Source organism: Nomascus leucogenys, chromosome 4 (assembly GCF_006542625.1).
Source record: "Nomascus leucogenys isolate Asia chromosome 4, Asia_NLE_v1, whole genome shotgun sequence".
In the NCBI taxonomy this organism is placed as follows: domain Eukaryota; kingdom Metazoa; phylum Chordata; class Mammalia; order Primates; family Hylobatidae; genus Nomascus; species Nomascus leucogenys.
This window is the reverse complement of record NC_044384.1, coordinates 138,343,930-138,359,935: the sequence shown is the minus strand read 5'-3', so window position 1 is coordinate 138,359,935 and position 16,006 is coordinate 138,343,930. Positions and strand designations below refer to the sequence as shown.

The 16,006-nt window shown below is 36.9% G+C and overlaps 1 protein-coding gene across 1 annotated transcript in view; it reads right to left on the bottom strand.

Annotated features, from left to right (window-relative positions):
- Window positions 1–818: 818 nt before the first annotated feature.
- LOC115834823 (rho GTPase-activating protein 7-like) overlaps window positions 819–16,006 on the bottom strand; it is a 211,947-nt gene continuing 196,759 nt past the window's right edge. The window contains exon 5 of the mRNA XM_030812351.1: window positions 819–1,509. Coding sequence (XP_030668211.1) covers window positions 1,390–1,509 — 120 coding nt within the window. The 3' untranslated portion in view covers window positions 819–1,389. The remainder of the gene's footprint in view (window positions 1,510–16,006) is intronic.

Here is a 16,006-nt window from a genome sequence, read left to right as displayed (position 1 = left end):
ATAAAAATAAAAATATTTTCACAATATTTGAGAAGCTTGACAGAATGAAGTACTTCTCCCTGTCAAACTTAAGCCATTTAACCGGAAGAAGAGAAAGAGAACTCTCTGCCTTCCTGTCTCCTCCAGCCATGGCATTTCTGTTCCTTCTTTCCCCTCCTGACCAGCCAACAACTCACATCCTCATTTTCTTCTTGGGGTGTGAAAAAACTTACTGATGTTCTGGAATAGGATGACAACTTTGTTCTGTGATATACTTTGTTTAAATTGCAGCGAATCATGGGGACAGCTATTTAAGATACTGGAGATTTAAAACTTTAAATCCATTCAATATATGGTAAATATATTGGTGCAAAAATAATTGCGGTTTGGCCATTGAAAGTAATGGCCAAAACTGCAATTATTTTCAATGGCCACAACCACAATTACTTTTGCACCAACCTGATATTAATCTTTATGATATTAGTACGTTGTTATGTTGTGTGATCTTTCTCTTGAGCTGACATATGATGCCAGTTCAATATTTACCCCTATTCTGAAGAGATACTTTTCAACATTATTAAAATGAAGAAACGAGATACAGCCTAAACATGAGAGAAAAGTTGAGCTCACAGAAGGACACAAACTAGGAAAATTCTATGTGAAAACTATCTAGCAGCAAAAATAAGATCACTGACATAGACAGCAAACACCCCCGCCAGACAAACTCTAATGCTTTAGTGTAAAGTCATTTGAAATTGTAATATTTTCTCTAAGATGAGATTATAAACTTTTAATATAGCTCTTAAAAATCACAAATGTCTATAAACTAAGTGATGTACTTCAAGTTAGATAATATACCTTTAACCTGTTTTGGTTTTTATTACACAGAACACATAAGACAGTATGATTTTTTAAAAACACGTAGATCTACCAATCCAAGTCTAATTTTTCATATTTTCGTTTCTCATCAGTCCTTGTCCATTTCCCATAATACTGTTAAAAATTATAATTAAAGCACAGAGCGTAGAAAAATACTGTATTTTTTCTTCAATACAATTATTCACATTGCTTCATCACTATATTTTTGATAGTGTAGCGTCACTTTTAAGCATCAATTACATCTTTTTCTGTGGCTACTAAGTCATTATGAATGAAAATAAACCTTGGTAATTAATAACAACTAGTTTCCAAATTCATTCCTCAGAATATTGATCAACATCTAATTCTTTTACTTAAGAAAAAAACTGTGGTTGCAGTTACAAGAAAGACCCCAAGAAACACGTACCTTATTCTAACACAATGTCATTATGTTTGAAAACCACATATATTTTTCTTATATATTGAGCAAAACAAATTTCTCTTACAGAATTTAAACAACATTTTCCCAGATATTCATGAGCTGCATACATTTTATATATTTAATAAAATGCCTATTTTAAGGTGAAATTTATTCTGAAATAGATTGGCGACAAAACATAACCAAAATGTCAACTTACCAGCCTTTTCCTTCTCTGAAATACCTGGAATAGCCTGGAAAAAAAAAAAAGACACAAAAGTTGTGGTATTATTAAGAAGAAACATCAAAAAGCATCGTTAGAAATAAAATGAAGTATAACTAATGAAGCAAAAATTAAATAGAGCCTGCCAATAGAAAAATTAGCATTTTGGAACTATCAGTAAAATCACTAGATATGTGTTTCATAACTGTAAATCATCTTCTGATTATTTTCTTATCGGAAGACAGACTCAAACAAATGTATATCCCTACTATCTTTAACACTGGCAATAGGCTGGGCATGGTAGCTCACACCTATAATCCCAGAACTTTGGGAGGCAGAGGCAGGCAGATCATTGAGCCCAGGAGTTTCAGACCAGCCAGAACAACATGGTGAAACCCCATCTCTACAAAAAATAAAAAATTGGCCGGGCATGGTGGCATGCACCTGTAGTCCCAGCCACTTGGAAGGCTGAGGTAGCAGAATCACCTGAGCCCAGGGAGTTCAAAGCTGCAGTGAGCTATGATCGTGCTACAGACTCCAGCCTGGGCAACAGAGTCAGACCCCATCTCAAACAAACAAACAAACAAACAAACAAAACATTGGCAGTGAATGAATCTAAAAACACTTCGAATTGGGGTAGAATTTTTGTAGTTAAAATTTTCTGGTCCTATTTTTGGGAGACAGAAGAAAATTGGTTAGTTTCCGGGCGTTTCAAATCTCTTCCCTGTTGCTTATTTTCTCTGTGCACGCCAGTGAGGTATCTTACCTCTCAAGGCGCAGGTTCCTTCTTTATTAATCGCATCTAGATAATCACATCTACTTCAGAGGATTGCTGGAAGAACTAAAGGACGCAGCCTCTATAAAGCATACCAGATCTTCAGCGAAAAGCCACTCTTACTATTTATTAAAATGGGCCTTGGTCCAGTGGGTTAGTTGACTGATGTAAAAGATTTAGAATCTCAGTCCCCAGCATTTATCACTATTATTATTTTTAAAAATAGCGTTCAGAATGAGATCTTTCCAAGAACTTAAAGCTTAACTGTCTAGTTCTACTGCTTGTGGATACGCCTGAACAGATGAAGCAAGTTGACTTTCTGGTTCTCATTCATCTCAGTTACTCACGTATAAAATGTGGTTGAGGATGTATTAACTGACCCATTGGGATTTGATGCCTTCTACCTCATAACCACTGACCACAGGATAGAGCCAAATGTGATATTTCTTCATTTCTTCAGGGACAACATCCTCAGAGTTGAAGTCAGAAAAGCACACTCAAATGGGTGTTTGTGTGTGTGTGTGTGAAAGAGAGAGAGAGAGAGGCCCAAGCGCACCTCTGTTGTGGATCAGCCCAAGAAAAGAGCATCAATCTTCATTTCTAGAAACAGCAAATATCAAGACGTCTATATCCTTGTGAAGTATTGATTACTGCTGAGATCTTCACCTTTGGGATTTAGGGGATTTGGTGATTGATGCAATTATTCAACTAAGTTAAAGATTTCCTTATGGACAAAAAGTAGAGGCTGGGCACGGTGGCTCACCCCTGTAATCCCAGCACTTTGGGAGGCTGAGGCGGGTGGATCACCTGAGGTCAGGAGATCGAGACCAGTCTGACTAACATGGTGAAACCCTGCCTCTACTAAAAATACAAAAATTAGCCGGGCATAGTGGCAGGTGCCTGTAATGCCAGCTTCTCAGGAGCCTGAGGCAGGAGAACCTCTTGAACCCAGGAGACAGAGGTTGCAATGAGCCAAGACCACACCATTGCACTCCATCCAGGGTGAAAGAGCGAGACTCTGTCAAAAAAAAAAAAAAAAAAAAAAGTAGAGATGGGGGGGTTACTTTGGCAAGATTAATTTATACTGAAAGCATATTTTGACTCAATCTTAATCTACGTTTAGTTGTTCAGCACTGTTCTCTGGGTGTGAACCGTGTCTCCGCATGCTTCCAAAGATGCAGACGTATAGATTGAATGGCAGCTTGGGGGATCAGGCCCAGAGATCAGGGCTTCCAAAAAATGGCACAGGCTGCCGGCATTTCCTGGGCATTCTTTCATTTATTAAAAAGTCATTTGACTTTTCTTCTTCAAGAACTTCTGTGATTCAATACTAGAGGAAAGCAATTTCCTCCTTTTACAAGTGATCCTACAGTTTTGGTAATGTTTGTTTACTTTCTATGTGTCTCTTAAAAACATATTTAAAAATAAAATTAAATCAAAACTGTGCATTAAATGTTAAGTCTAGCCCTGAAATTTACCCCTGATCGGGAGTTTTAAAGTACATTCTCTCTTTTGTGAAAAGCAAACGAACAGAAAAATAAGACAGAAACCCTTCTTTTATCAACAAGACTGGAAAAGTTGGTGACAGGTAATTAAAGAATGTTCCTGGAGAAAGTTCCTCAGGATAAAAATAGCCAGCGCTTACTGGGTGCTTAGTATGTGTACGACCCAGTTTTAAGCTTTTGCCTGCGGAAATTCAGCACATCTTTAGAACGCGCTGTGAAGTCCTGGAAGGTAAAGTAACTTTTGTGAGGTCATACTGTCACTAACGGAAGCAAGGCACAACACAGGCGTGCTCGCCTCTGAGTCACACTAAACAGACTTATTTTGAAATGAAGGAGGAAAAAAGTTTGGATTGGTCTTATGATAAGACATTTACTTAGAACACAAAATACCTGTACAGGAATCTTTTGTATGGGATATTTAGACATTGTCTAAAGAAGCCCTCTCTTTTCATGGCAAACGCACTTAAGTCAAGTTGAATGCTTTGCCCCACATAACAAGTTGACCAGTGACAAAAACAAGCCTTTTTTATAGTTTATTTGATTTCAAGAGTATATAACCAAGCATGTGTAAGTAAATATTTAACAAAAATGATAATCAGTGAGTTGGGGTATCAAGCAAAAATATATTTTAGCCTCCTTATGGCCAATGTCCATATTTCATGTAGCTAATGCCAATTACTTTAGAGTCTCACCACACTCCGCATGACTTTTAAGGTACCAAAGCTCACTTCCATTACATAACTTCAAAGACCGTATTGCGATGTAGAGAAAGGATAGTCAAACTGTAGTATTCCTAGAATTTTATAACTTCTTTTTAAGAGTAAAACCACATAGTGATAACAGGTGGATATTCCTCCAATGATTTATCTTTGAATTTCAGGCAGAATTGTCTCTCTACAAAGTTGTTTATGAATAAATATATTAAATTGTTAAATTTCTGAAATTTTCCAGAGATGAACGGCATTAGAAACAATTCAAAAATGCTGACACTTGCTCTACAGTTAGTTAAAGCTGATTGCTAATTCTTCATTACAAGCCTCACATTATCCTAGATACAAAAACTCTTAGTAAAGTTTTCTTCTTTGTGGAATTCACAATCTAATCAAAGAAGTTACAAAAAAGGCAAAGAATGGATGCTGAATGTGAATGATTAGTCACATCAGTGGTGTGGCATTAAAAGGAGTGCAAAGAATATAGATCACTAGAACTATCCAAGTAGAAATGAAATGGTTTTCTTGGGCATGAAACCCTTGGGCAGGAGGCATTGATTGGGGGATTCTTCTCATCCTTGTTTTCTGTGAAGAGACTTGGATAGATTTGGGTCCATGTCCTGGACCCCATCATGTCATATCTATTTCTGGGCTCAGAAATGCATTTCACTCAAGCTGACTGTATAGTGTGGTACAGAGTAGGTGTTCATCAATATTTGTGGAACTGAAACACCAAATGCCTACTTGTATATACAATTTAAATAACGTATGATTGATGCTTATGAGAAAGCTCCAATAAAAGGCATATTTTTGAATTCATTAGGGGCTTTTGCTAATAGTTGCCATATGTTTCATTTGAACTGCATCCTCAGGAAGTGATTTAACATTTCTTGCAATAAAGCAATTAAACAGGATTTTCCTGCTGGCCATATCGGTTCGCTGTAACTTATATATTTTTTTCTCTTATTTCTCAATGGAACAAAGGAAAGTCTACAAATGACTTCCAAATGAAAGGGGAGAAAAATCATCCATAGTCTTTTGTTTTTCTTCTCTAGGATATTTAAATAATAAGATAGCAACATTTTCTATGGCTCCCAACCACTCTGACTCCCTATACTGAGACCCTTTAATATTTCTCCACATGTAAAGATTTTCATTGAAGTTGGCCAATTAAGGTGTTTTATTAATACAGTCGAATTTTTTAAAAGCCATTTAAGAAAGCTGTTTTAGTAAAAGAGAAGGAAACAATTTGCTTTCTTCTAATGGGAGCTTTTAAAGCTGTATGTGGGAGATTAGACTGTGTGCATGCCTGTTTGTGCTTTTGGATGTGAAAGATGGTTGGGGAAATGCTGATTTTGACATGCCACATGGAAATGTTCTAAACATATGTTGATTCTTTTGGTCTGCTGCTGAAATGGCATTCTGCACTTCCAGGAGAACCTCAGATGGACACCTTTTAGGAGCTCACACCAACCGCACAGAAGCTGCTACGTAAATAGCATCATAAATAATAGACATCATATCTGAATCCATGACAATTGACAATCTGAATGTCTTGTCAATTGAAACATTCTGATTGAACCAATTTCTTCTTGATGATTTTAGGAATATGTTTTTTTTCTATTTTCTCTGATTTTAAGAATATGTTTTTCTATTTTAGAAATGAAATGAAATATTTCTATTAATTTTCTTTAATATGTTATTTTTATTATATCATTTTCCTCACTTGTATGAAATATTTTCCTCTTAGTTCTTTAGAATCAGGAACATAGAATACTAACATTAAGAAGGACCTTATCGGCCAATCTCTTCAAACAACTGGCAGCTATGGTAGTATGTAAGTTCTCCTATGTTCCATGAAGCAAATTTTTTTTTTTGTCCTGCAGTACATAAACAGAGCACTATCTATTTTGTGCTTTCTCTTTTTATAGTCAGAGCTTTCTTTTACATGATTTCCAATATTCAAGATGTTTGCACAGAAGTGTTTGGAGTACTGTTTAAGTCTATAGAAGTTTTCTTTATTTGCCTTTTAAAAAGTGGCTTAATTCATAGAAAAATCAGTGACAGAGTAATTTACTCCTTTCCCTTTAAAACATTCACTTTTTTTCCCACAAAAATATGTTCCTCAAAAAAATAATTGCAGAGAAATTCCAAAATAAGTAATTCTGTCCTTAGAAATTGCAAGAAAATATCCTTCAGTGATGGAACAGCCTCTGTCTCAGATGAGAGCACAAGAGCCCATTGTGGGCACATGGGCAACAGGAAGCATTTTGGGATTCACATTTTTTGGGAAGACATGAAAGACAGCATGAAAGAAAAGAAGGTACATGGGAAAATGAGTTTGTTTTCATCTCTTCTTCATTTAAAGACTCTTTTGAAATCACGCCATTCTGTGATATTGTTAGCCAGTCAATGATTTCAGTCTGCTTTCATTTGAACAAAGAATTTTATTGAAAAGCTGTGTCTGATTGGCAATCTGATATCATCTATTTTGGTTTACAAAGTAATTCTCTAGCTTTGACAGTCATCATTCTTTCATTAAAAATATAGTCTCTTCTTGATGGAGAGGGATTTAGAGATCATTCATTCGTGTTTCCCAATCTTCAGTTCTTCACATACCACCTTCAGAATTTTTACTATATACATGTATCATCTACAAATTATTTACTTAATAATTTAATAAAATCAAATTTAAATACATTTTCTATTTTTTACTTGTTCTAAACAATAGAAATGAGTACATTTATGGGTTTGATTTGTGGGTCGTATTACTCATAATACACACTAGGATACATAATTATAAAAATTCAGAATGTTTACCCCAGTATCAGTTGATATACCATTAGTACTGTATGTACTATATTTTGCAAAACACTGATTTATCTCTTTGTCATTTTGCCTGTGAGGACGTTGAGACCCAGACAGGTTAAGTGACTTGCCCAATACTACAGGGCTTTTTGTGGCCAGATGGAAACTCGACTAGAATGTGGCTTTATAACCCTGCCTACTATACCATTATTCATAAGACTGATGAAGCCAAAGGTCATCATGGCTTCATCCCTCCTAGTGTTCATGATTCCAACTTAACTTAGTTTCTTAACCAGATCATAGAAGACAATGGAAATTCAGTTTCAGAAGGAAGAGATGATGTGCTGCTTTAAGGATTGCCTTTATAACCAAAGTGAAATATTAATAAATGCATGCACAAATAGCTGAGAAACGTCATTCACGCTGTGTATCCTTCTTATTTCCCAAAAAAGGACACATCTTATTTAATAAAAGTTATCAGCAATATTGAGATTTATTCCCCTCCTAAAATCACTGACTTTAACAGCTGTCTTTCAGTTTTTGTAGACTGAAATTATAGCTTTCTTTATACTATCTGGTGTAGAAATTTGGGGTCTCAGCTTAAATAGATGTTTGAACATTTGAACAAAGGCAAAGTTGATTCTTAAGGGATATTTTGGTGCTGCTCACAGGTATGTATGTCTGTAGTTTATCTTTAGCAGAGATGAGATGACCCTTCACTAAATAAGAATGACAGTTGGGATTCTGACCTTGAAAATTTTTTCTTTTCCTTCTCAAAACACTGACATTTACTGTATTTAAAGCTGGTGACTCTATCTTCAACAAATCCTGCAGAATATGTTACTCCATGCTGTCTTCAGGTAGCTAAATGTTGAATTTCAGGTTGACAAAGCTCTGGTTGAGGCCACTTTTATTTGGAAACATGGTCTAAAATAAATACTAATCATTATTCTAAGTTTTTTAAAAATAATTTCTTTAGCAAGTAGATAAACAGAAAGAGCCCCATGAGTGGGCCACATTAACTTAACTCTTCTCTGTCTTTATTGAATTTTTAATGATAATATTCTATATCTCTAAGAAATTTACAATTGATGACTTATTCATGACATATCCTTCAGACATATTTTCATCTTATAAAGTCTTCACAATTTAATAAATCATGTCTTTATGTTACTATTAAAGTTTATTCCAATTGAACATTGCTAAAAGAAAAAATGCCTATTAAAATTAATGAATATATTTAAGTACTGCATATGAATATATTCATTCTCTCTGTATTATATATACCTCCTTAAATTTGCAAATTCTTCAAAATTATTATTTTATTGTTCTGTATGATGATTTGCCTGTGGTAGCCACTTAGAAATACTGACTATTCATGGTAGTTTTTGTTTTTTAAGTCTGATCTATGAAAGTTCACAATTAAGGAGTAATGTAGACATGTAGGCTTATTTCCAGTGAAGATGATACTCAAGATAATTAACTTATTCAGAGAGCACTTGACTCAAAATGGCTGTTGATCCTTCTTTTTGGTGGATGATGTCAACCAGCAATTTATCTCTCCTTCGATGTTACAATCCTCATCATGATTCATTTTGTCCATGAAGTCTGAATCGTAGCTTTTTGCTGATGCAAAATGCTCCTTCTCACAGGACTTCCTGGGCATTACTGAGGCAACGTCCCTGCTGAAGATTTTTACTCACAGCACTGTTTTCCTTAAAATGCTTTAGATTCTCTTTCTTCTTCCTAGAATGCTCATTCTGTAGTAATGTGCTCTGAGATCCTCATCCTCATGTGCCTAGGTCTAGTTAATCATTAAGAGTCATGCAAAGTACTCACTACCTACACAGTCTTTTGCTAAGTGCAGTAACTGCAGAAAAGAAATTGAAGACATGCTGTGAAAAGAAGTAATCTAATTGTGAATCCACACTGAAGACTGAAACAAAAAATTAGAGGTGGATATGAACATGTACGAGGTTTCTTACTGCCACTAATTAGCGTGATGATTTCTGGCACTTTTCTGGAACTCTCCGAGCTCAGTGAGATAGGGGTAGATATAGTATCTACATCCTGGGGCTATTTGTGAGGGTTAAATGAAATTGCTGCATGGGAAGGGATTATCACACAGCTCCATGATTGTGAACTATTCCTACTGTTGTATTTGTTAATATGAGATTAAAAGGCAACTACTGTATGTATTTATTTGGAAATAATGCAAAGCAAGTATAGGTTCTCTGTCTCTGAGTCCTCCTCTTCCTCCAGTCTGATTAACTTGTTTCCACATGTTTATTTCTCCTTTATTTATGTTGAACAATTTTAAATTATTTTCTGTGAGATTTTGAAAAACATTTTTCTTTTTTTTTTAGCTGTTTTCCTTAAGTTTTATAAAGCTCAGTGTGGAGGATATAATCCTTCTCCCTCACCTTTAATTTGAGGTCTGTCACCCCAAACTAGCTATTACTAGATGGGCCTATTCTCTGTCCTTTTAGGTAAGCCAGTGATGATATTCTCCTTGGGTCTCCATACAGAGGAGCAGGCTCCCAGTTCTGTACGTCTTGGAGCAGCAGGACCTGAGGGCATAAGTGGAAGTGATCCCTGTACCAGAAAATGTGGAACGTTTATATTCTGCTCTCATGTGACCTTTGGGTGACTTCTGAGTTGTAGGAGATCCCTGGGGCCACCACTTGCATTTAATCAGACCTCTTCACAGGATTTATCACTTACTGAAATTTCCTGAAATTAAAGTGAATTCCATACACTATTCATAAATTATTGAAATATATTCATATAATTATACATATAATATACATATATAGATATATATTATACATATATTTATAATATAATTATATTACACGTATATTTATAATATACATATATATTATACATCTATAATGTATGCATATATTATAAATATATGTGTAATATACATATAATATTGGCCAATAGACTTGGATAAAAATAGAGGTAACGTATTGGTTTACAGCTTAACAGAATAGTGTATAATATCTAGCTAATAAAACAACATATATTTTCAATCTATTTGTTTTGTGTATTTTCACTTAGTCTCTTAGAAAGCTGAGAGATAAAGCATTTACTCATATGCATCTTGGTCAGGTTAATTACTACCAATTATATTCAAATATAAGCTTAGTTGCATTTTAATAATTCAATGCCTGCATGTTCATCTGTATTACCAAACATTTGCTGATATTCTCACCATTTTGTAACATCCAACTTAAAAACTTTTGGTAGATCCAAGCTCCTCGTAGAAGCTCAAAACATAAACCATTAGATCACAACCACAACAAGAATACAGATTAAAACTACTTAAATGATATACATAAATATCTTTATGACAAACCGTAGAAGCTCAAAACATAAACCATTAGATCACAACCACAACAAGAATACAGATTAAAACTACTTAAATGATATACATAAATATCTTTATGACAAACCGTAATCTTGTTCACTGAATTGGAATTTATCCTTATCAAATATGACTTCATAAACTGGGCTCTTGGCTGGAGCCCAGAAACATTTTTATTACAGGGAGATATTCATTGTAGTGGTAACCACCCACAAATTTGATATATATTATGTGTGGTCTAACCTAAAATGTACACCATGATACCAGGATCAGTAAAATATAGGTTTTTATTTTGGCTGAAAGTAAAGGTATTCTAATGTTCTGCAGCTCTAATGAAACTCATCACTTCAGGCCTGAGTGTGTGCAGAATCTACTGTAAGTGATTGGGAACTAAGGAAGAAGTTTATGACACTGAAGACTAACAGAACCTGATGAATGGCCTGGTGCAGTAGCTCATGCCTGGAACCCTAGCACTTTGGTAGGCTGAGGCAGAAGGATCCCTTGAGCCCAGGCGTTCGAGACCAGCATGAACAAGATGGCGAGAACCTGTCTCCACATACATACATACATGCATACATGCATACATACATAAATGTTTTTTTTTTTTTTTTTTTTTTTTTCGAGACGGAGTCTCGCTCTGTCACCCAGGCTGGAGTGCAGTGGCGCGATCTCAGCTCACGGCAAGCTCCGCCTCCCGGGTTCACGCCATTCTCCTGCCTCAGCCTCTCCGAGTAGCTGGGACTACAGGCGCCCGCCACTACACCTGGCTAATTTTTTTTGTATTTTTAGTAGAGACGGGGTTTCACCGTGGTCTCGATCTCCTGACCTCGTGATCCACCCGCCTCGGCCTCCCAAAGTGCTGGGATTACAAGCGTGAGCCACCGCGCCCGGTCCATAAATGTTAATAATAAAAAGAAACTGATCAAAAATTTCACGAGAGGTTTCTGGAATCAGGATGATGATCAAATAATAGCCAAACATTTGGTGCTTTCAAAGTGGTAAATTGTGTTAACATTGAGATCTCTATAAACATTCTGCTCTTTGAGGACGAATGCTTGGGCAGAAGAGATGTTCTTGTTGGCACCTCTGAGGTACATGTCTGAATCTGTGTATAAAATGTAAGAGGAGTCTGCCCTATGATGTCAGAAAGACAGGTTAATTTAGAGATGAACTTGATGTTGGGGCCTTTCAATTGCCTGCGCTTGATAACATGGTAACTATTCTGTGACCTCTCTCCTTAAATCACAGAAGCCCAACTCAATTTCTTCTACTCCATTGATGACCTAAGTCCCCGTATTTTGTTTGTTAATTTCCATTTGCTGCCCATTTCCCTCACCCAGATTTCCTTTCTATCCCATCCTCTGTGCAGGAAGGGTGACCTGGATGGAAACAGGGAGTCATATGCTCAGGTTTGCCTGGGATAATCTTGGTTTAACAGATCTCTTGATCAGTTTAACATTTATCTCAAAATGTTCATTTTTGATGACAAAGTTATTAATAGTTACATTAAAATTATTCAGTGTGGGTTTGTATTTCCAGCTTCTATAGTCTTGTCTAGTATTGTGTGAGATGCATGTGCACAGAACAAAGTTCTTGCTTTAATATGGGGTTAAATCTGAACGACTACTAAGTGATAAACAGCCTCTCCTTCCCTGACCCCTTTCGGATGTAATCTAACCAACACCTCCCTTTCAAGAACAGCACGCAGGTTGCCCACTGGCTTAACAAAGTGCACTCAGACACAAGTGGTTAGGGACAGCTAACCCTTTCTGATTTCTGCTGGTGATGGAAGTGTCCAACCGGGCCTCCCTACCAGCCACTTGATCTACCAGCCAGTGTGGTCTGGTGCCTGCAGCAGCCTGTAGGACTCACAGAGTCTGACAAGGTGGAAGGGCAATGTGGGTTAGGTGGATGTGAGATATGCAGGACAAACAGGTACAGCAGTTTTGTCCTAGTATATACAGAGTCATAGGTGAGTTCTTGCTATTGTGGTTTTGCCATTTACTGTATTGTATAAAGCTATAATTATATAGTTAGATAATTGTTGAGTAGCGTGTTTATTTTTTTTACAATAATGGTAATTAATTTTAACAACTTTCTTAACCCTCAAAAGTGTCCCAGTCTGGATGATAATTTATATGAGAACGCTTTATATGGATTCCATCAACAGGGTCTTTATTCCTCTTGGCTTCCTGGTAGGTTGGGCCCATGGCAAGCCGTAGAAGGAGACAGAAGGGGAGGAGAGTGAGATTGGATTGTCTACTCCTCTGGATCCCACCTGGCACGATTGCCTGGAACAGGCTGTGACTTTTCACCTAAGGTCATTGGTTTTCTTAGGGCAGCTGACTTTGCAGACTTTCTCCTCTCTGGGTTTTGTTACTTGCTTCCTTCTCTGGTCGTTTGGGCCTTGGGTGATCAGCTCAGCCGCTACTAACCCCCCAGTGACTGTAGTATCCCTTGTGTTTCTCCTATCATACAACTTTGCAAATAGTCCCTGTATAAGTAATCCCTTCTCAAATAATCTTATGTTAAGGGTTTCTTGTATTTTCTGTTGGATTCTTAATTGAATCTATTCCTTTTTTTTCTTCTATGAATGAGCATTGAAATTTCATTTCTCTCCCCACTCTCTTCCTGTGTGGAGAGTTATCCGAGGCATAGACTGTAATAAGTGAAAAAAGTCTTACAAATCATTTATGTACGGTTAAGGTCTACCTTGGTTCCAGAAAACTATATTTCAAAATGGGTCAATGAATTCTGAGCTTTCTGTGAGATGTAGTTTGTAGCACTGTCATATTTTCAATTTAGACTAATGCTGAAAAGTCTCAAATCAATTATAAGGAAGGTTAAGTAATAACATTAGCAATAAGCCACATTTTTGTTTGTAAACATAGATGGGAGGATAATTAACTAGCAAGTATGAAAACGTTAGTGTCCAGACTGAATTGCTTCAATACTAATTTTCTCTGGAAAACCCATAAAATAATTTGAATATTCAACATAAAAGCACAGGCTTTATAGACATAGCATGGTTAACTGAGATTTACATATAACTTTAGAAGTTAGATAAGATTGCTTTGCTAACTAAACATTTTACAAAACATTTTCAATAATTATTTATCAAAAGCTGGGTAGAAGATAGGAGATGAAGAGAGAAGGAAATAAATTCGAATTCTAGGAGAAAAGATAGAGATGACATGGCTATGGTCAGTACTTTTTTGACCAATATCACTGAGGCATAAAGATCGCATCTGTATCGGGCTGTGTCTGGTATGTGGTGAGGGGAATGAGGGGTAGGGAGGGCCTGAATTAAAGGCACTGGGAGCTGATAAATAGGGAGAAAGTACAGAAGGAAAGGAAGAAGTTCAAATTAGGACCTTTAAGAGGATTGCATTTTCAAGGGCAGGCAGAAGTTGAGGAGAGTGGAAAGAGGATTGAGAAAGCAAAGTCAGAGAAATAAGTTGTAGTCAAGAGTCCAGTTATGGTCCTCAAAGTGGCCAGCATTTTGTGAATAACTAGGAAAAGTGATGATAAGTTGCTTCTGTGACATGGGGGAATAGGCAACACTTACTTAGCAGTCACTGTGACTCTGCACTTGCTCTTTGCCAGGCAGTTTTCTAAGTACTTGGCACTTACTAACTTATTAATAATCTTTTTAAATTAAATTAGGTTAATTTATTTTTAGAGACAGGGTCTTTTTGTGTCATCCAGGTTGGAGTGCAAGTGGTGTGATCATAGCTCACTGTAACCTCAACCTCCTGAGCTCAAGTGATCCTCTTGCCTCAGCCTCCTGAGTAGCTCAGACTAGTGTGCACCACTACACTCAGCTAATTATTATTATTATTTTTTTTCAGAGAAGGGGTCTTGCTGTGTTTTCCAGGCTGGTCTGAAACTGCTGGCCTCAAGTGATCCTCTTGCCTCTGCCTCCCAAATTTCTGGGATTACTGGCATGAGCCATTGTGCTTGGCCAACTAATATAATATCAACAACCAAAGGGATAATGTTACTATATCATTCTATGTATGAGGAAGTGAAGTCAAACAGAGACAAGGTCATTTAATTGACCAAGATCTCACCATTAGTAAGTGTCCATGTCAAGTTTTGAACCGAGGGTTTTAACTTAGTTAAGTTCATGTTCTGCCCTTCTCTTCTATCCAGCCTCTTCAGGACTCACATTTTCTCTTTTCTGCACATATCCTTTGCCATAGATAACAGTAGGAAAAAAGGAAGTTAGAAACTACAGATATTGGTATGGTTTTTAATTGCTAGTAAGAAACAAACAAAACACCTAGTTGGAAGATGGGCTTAAAGAAGTAGTTGAACACTGATCATCCTTGAGATGCCTAATGATTAATCTTAAGGGAGCAGGAAACATTAACACAAAGGTAAGCCATGGACACATTTTCCCTTTCTACATGTCAGTCCCTGGCCGGCTGAACCTTCCCTGTCTTCTTTCTGAACACCTTTGCTAATTAAGAGTGCACTTAACAGAGTAAAGGGAGAAATCATAGTTTTTATGACCACACTAGAAAGTGTTTATATACTTTCACAAGATTTCACAAGGATTGAATGCTCTCTGGTTTAGCCTCATGTAATCTCTCTCCTGCAAAGAAACACAATTGAGTGAGGTTAACTCCAAAGCTGGGTGCTGACAAGGAGCACTTAAAATAGAGCTGGCTTTTGCAGACCTGGAATTCTTCATCAATCAGCAGTGATGCTAACGGTCTATTTATACTTATAATGGGGATACCTTTCATCAGGCTCAAACGTAATTGGTTTAGTAGCTGTGTAGTTTATAAAACTGTTTCTGATTAGAAGCACATCAACAATATAAAAAACACTAAAAAAAAGTGAAAGTAACATATTGTAAGCATGTAAAAGACACCTGGTCTTAAAGATAAATTTTGCATTATAATTAAGATCCCATTTTCGCCTCCCTTGCCTGCCCCGCCCTCCACTGGCAAAGAACGCTTGCAAACATCATTCTCTCCACAACTTTTCCCTTATCATCTGTTTCTTCCCACCCAAGTGATATGGTTTGGATGTGTGTCCCCACCCAAATTTCATCTTGAATTGTAATCCCCAGTGTTGGAGGAGGGGTCTGCTGGGGGTGATTGGATCATGGGGGTGGATTTCCCCCTTGCTGTTCTCCTGATAGTGAGTGAGTTCTTAGAAAATCTTTTTGTTTAAAAGTGTGTAGCACCTTTCCTCTCGCCCTCTTCCTGCAGCTCCAGCCATGTAGGATGTGCCTGTTTCCCCTTTGCCTTCCGACATGATTGTAAGTTTCTTTTTTTTTTTTTTTTGAGACAGAGTCTCTCTCTGTCGCCCAGGCTGGAGTGCAGTGGCGCGATCTCGGCTCA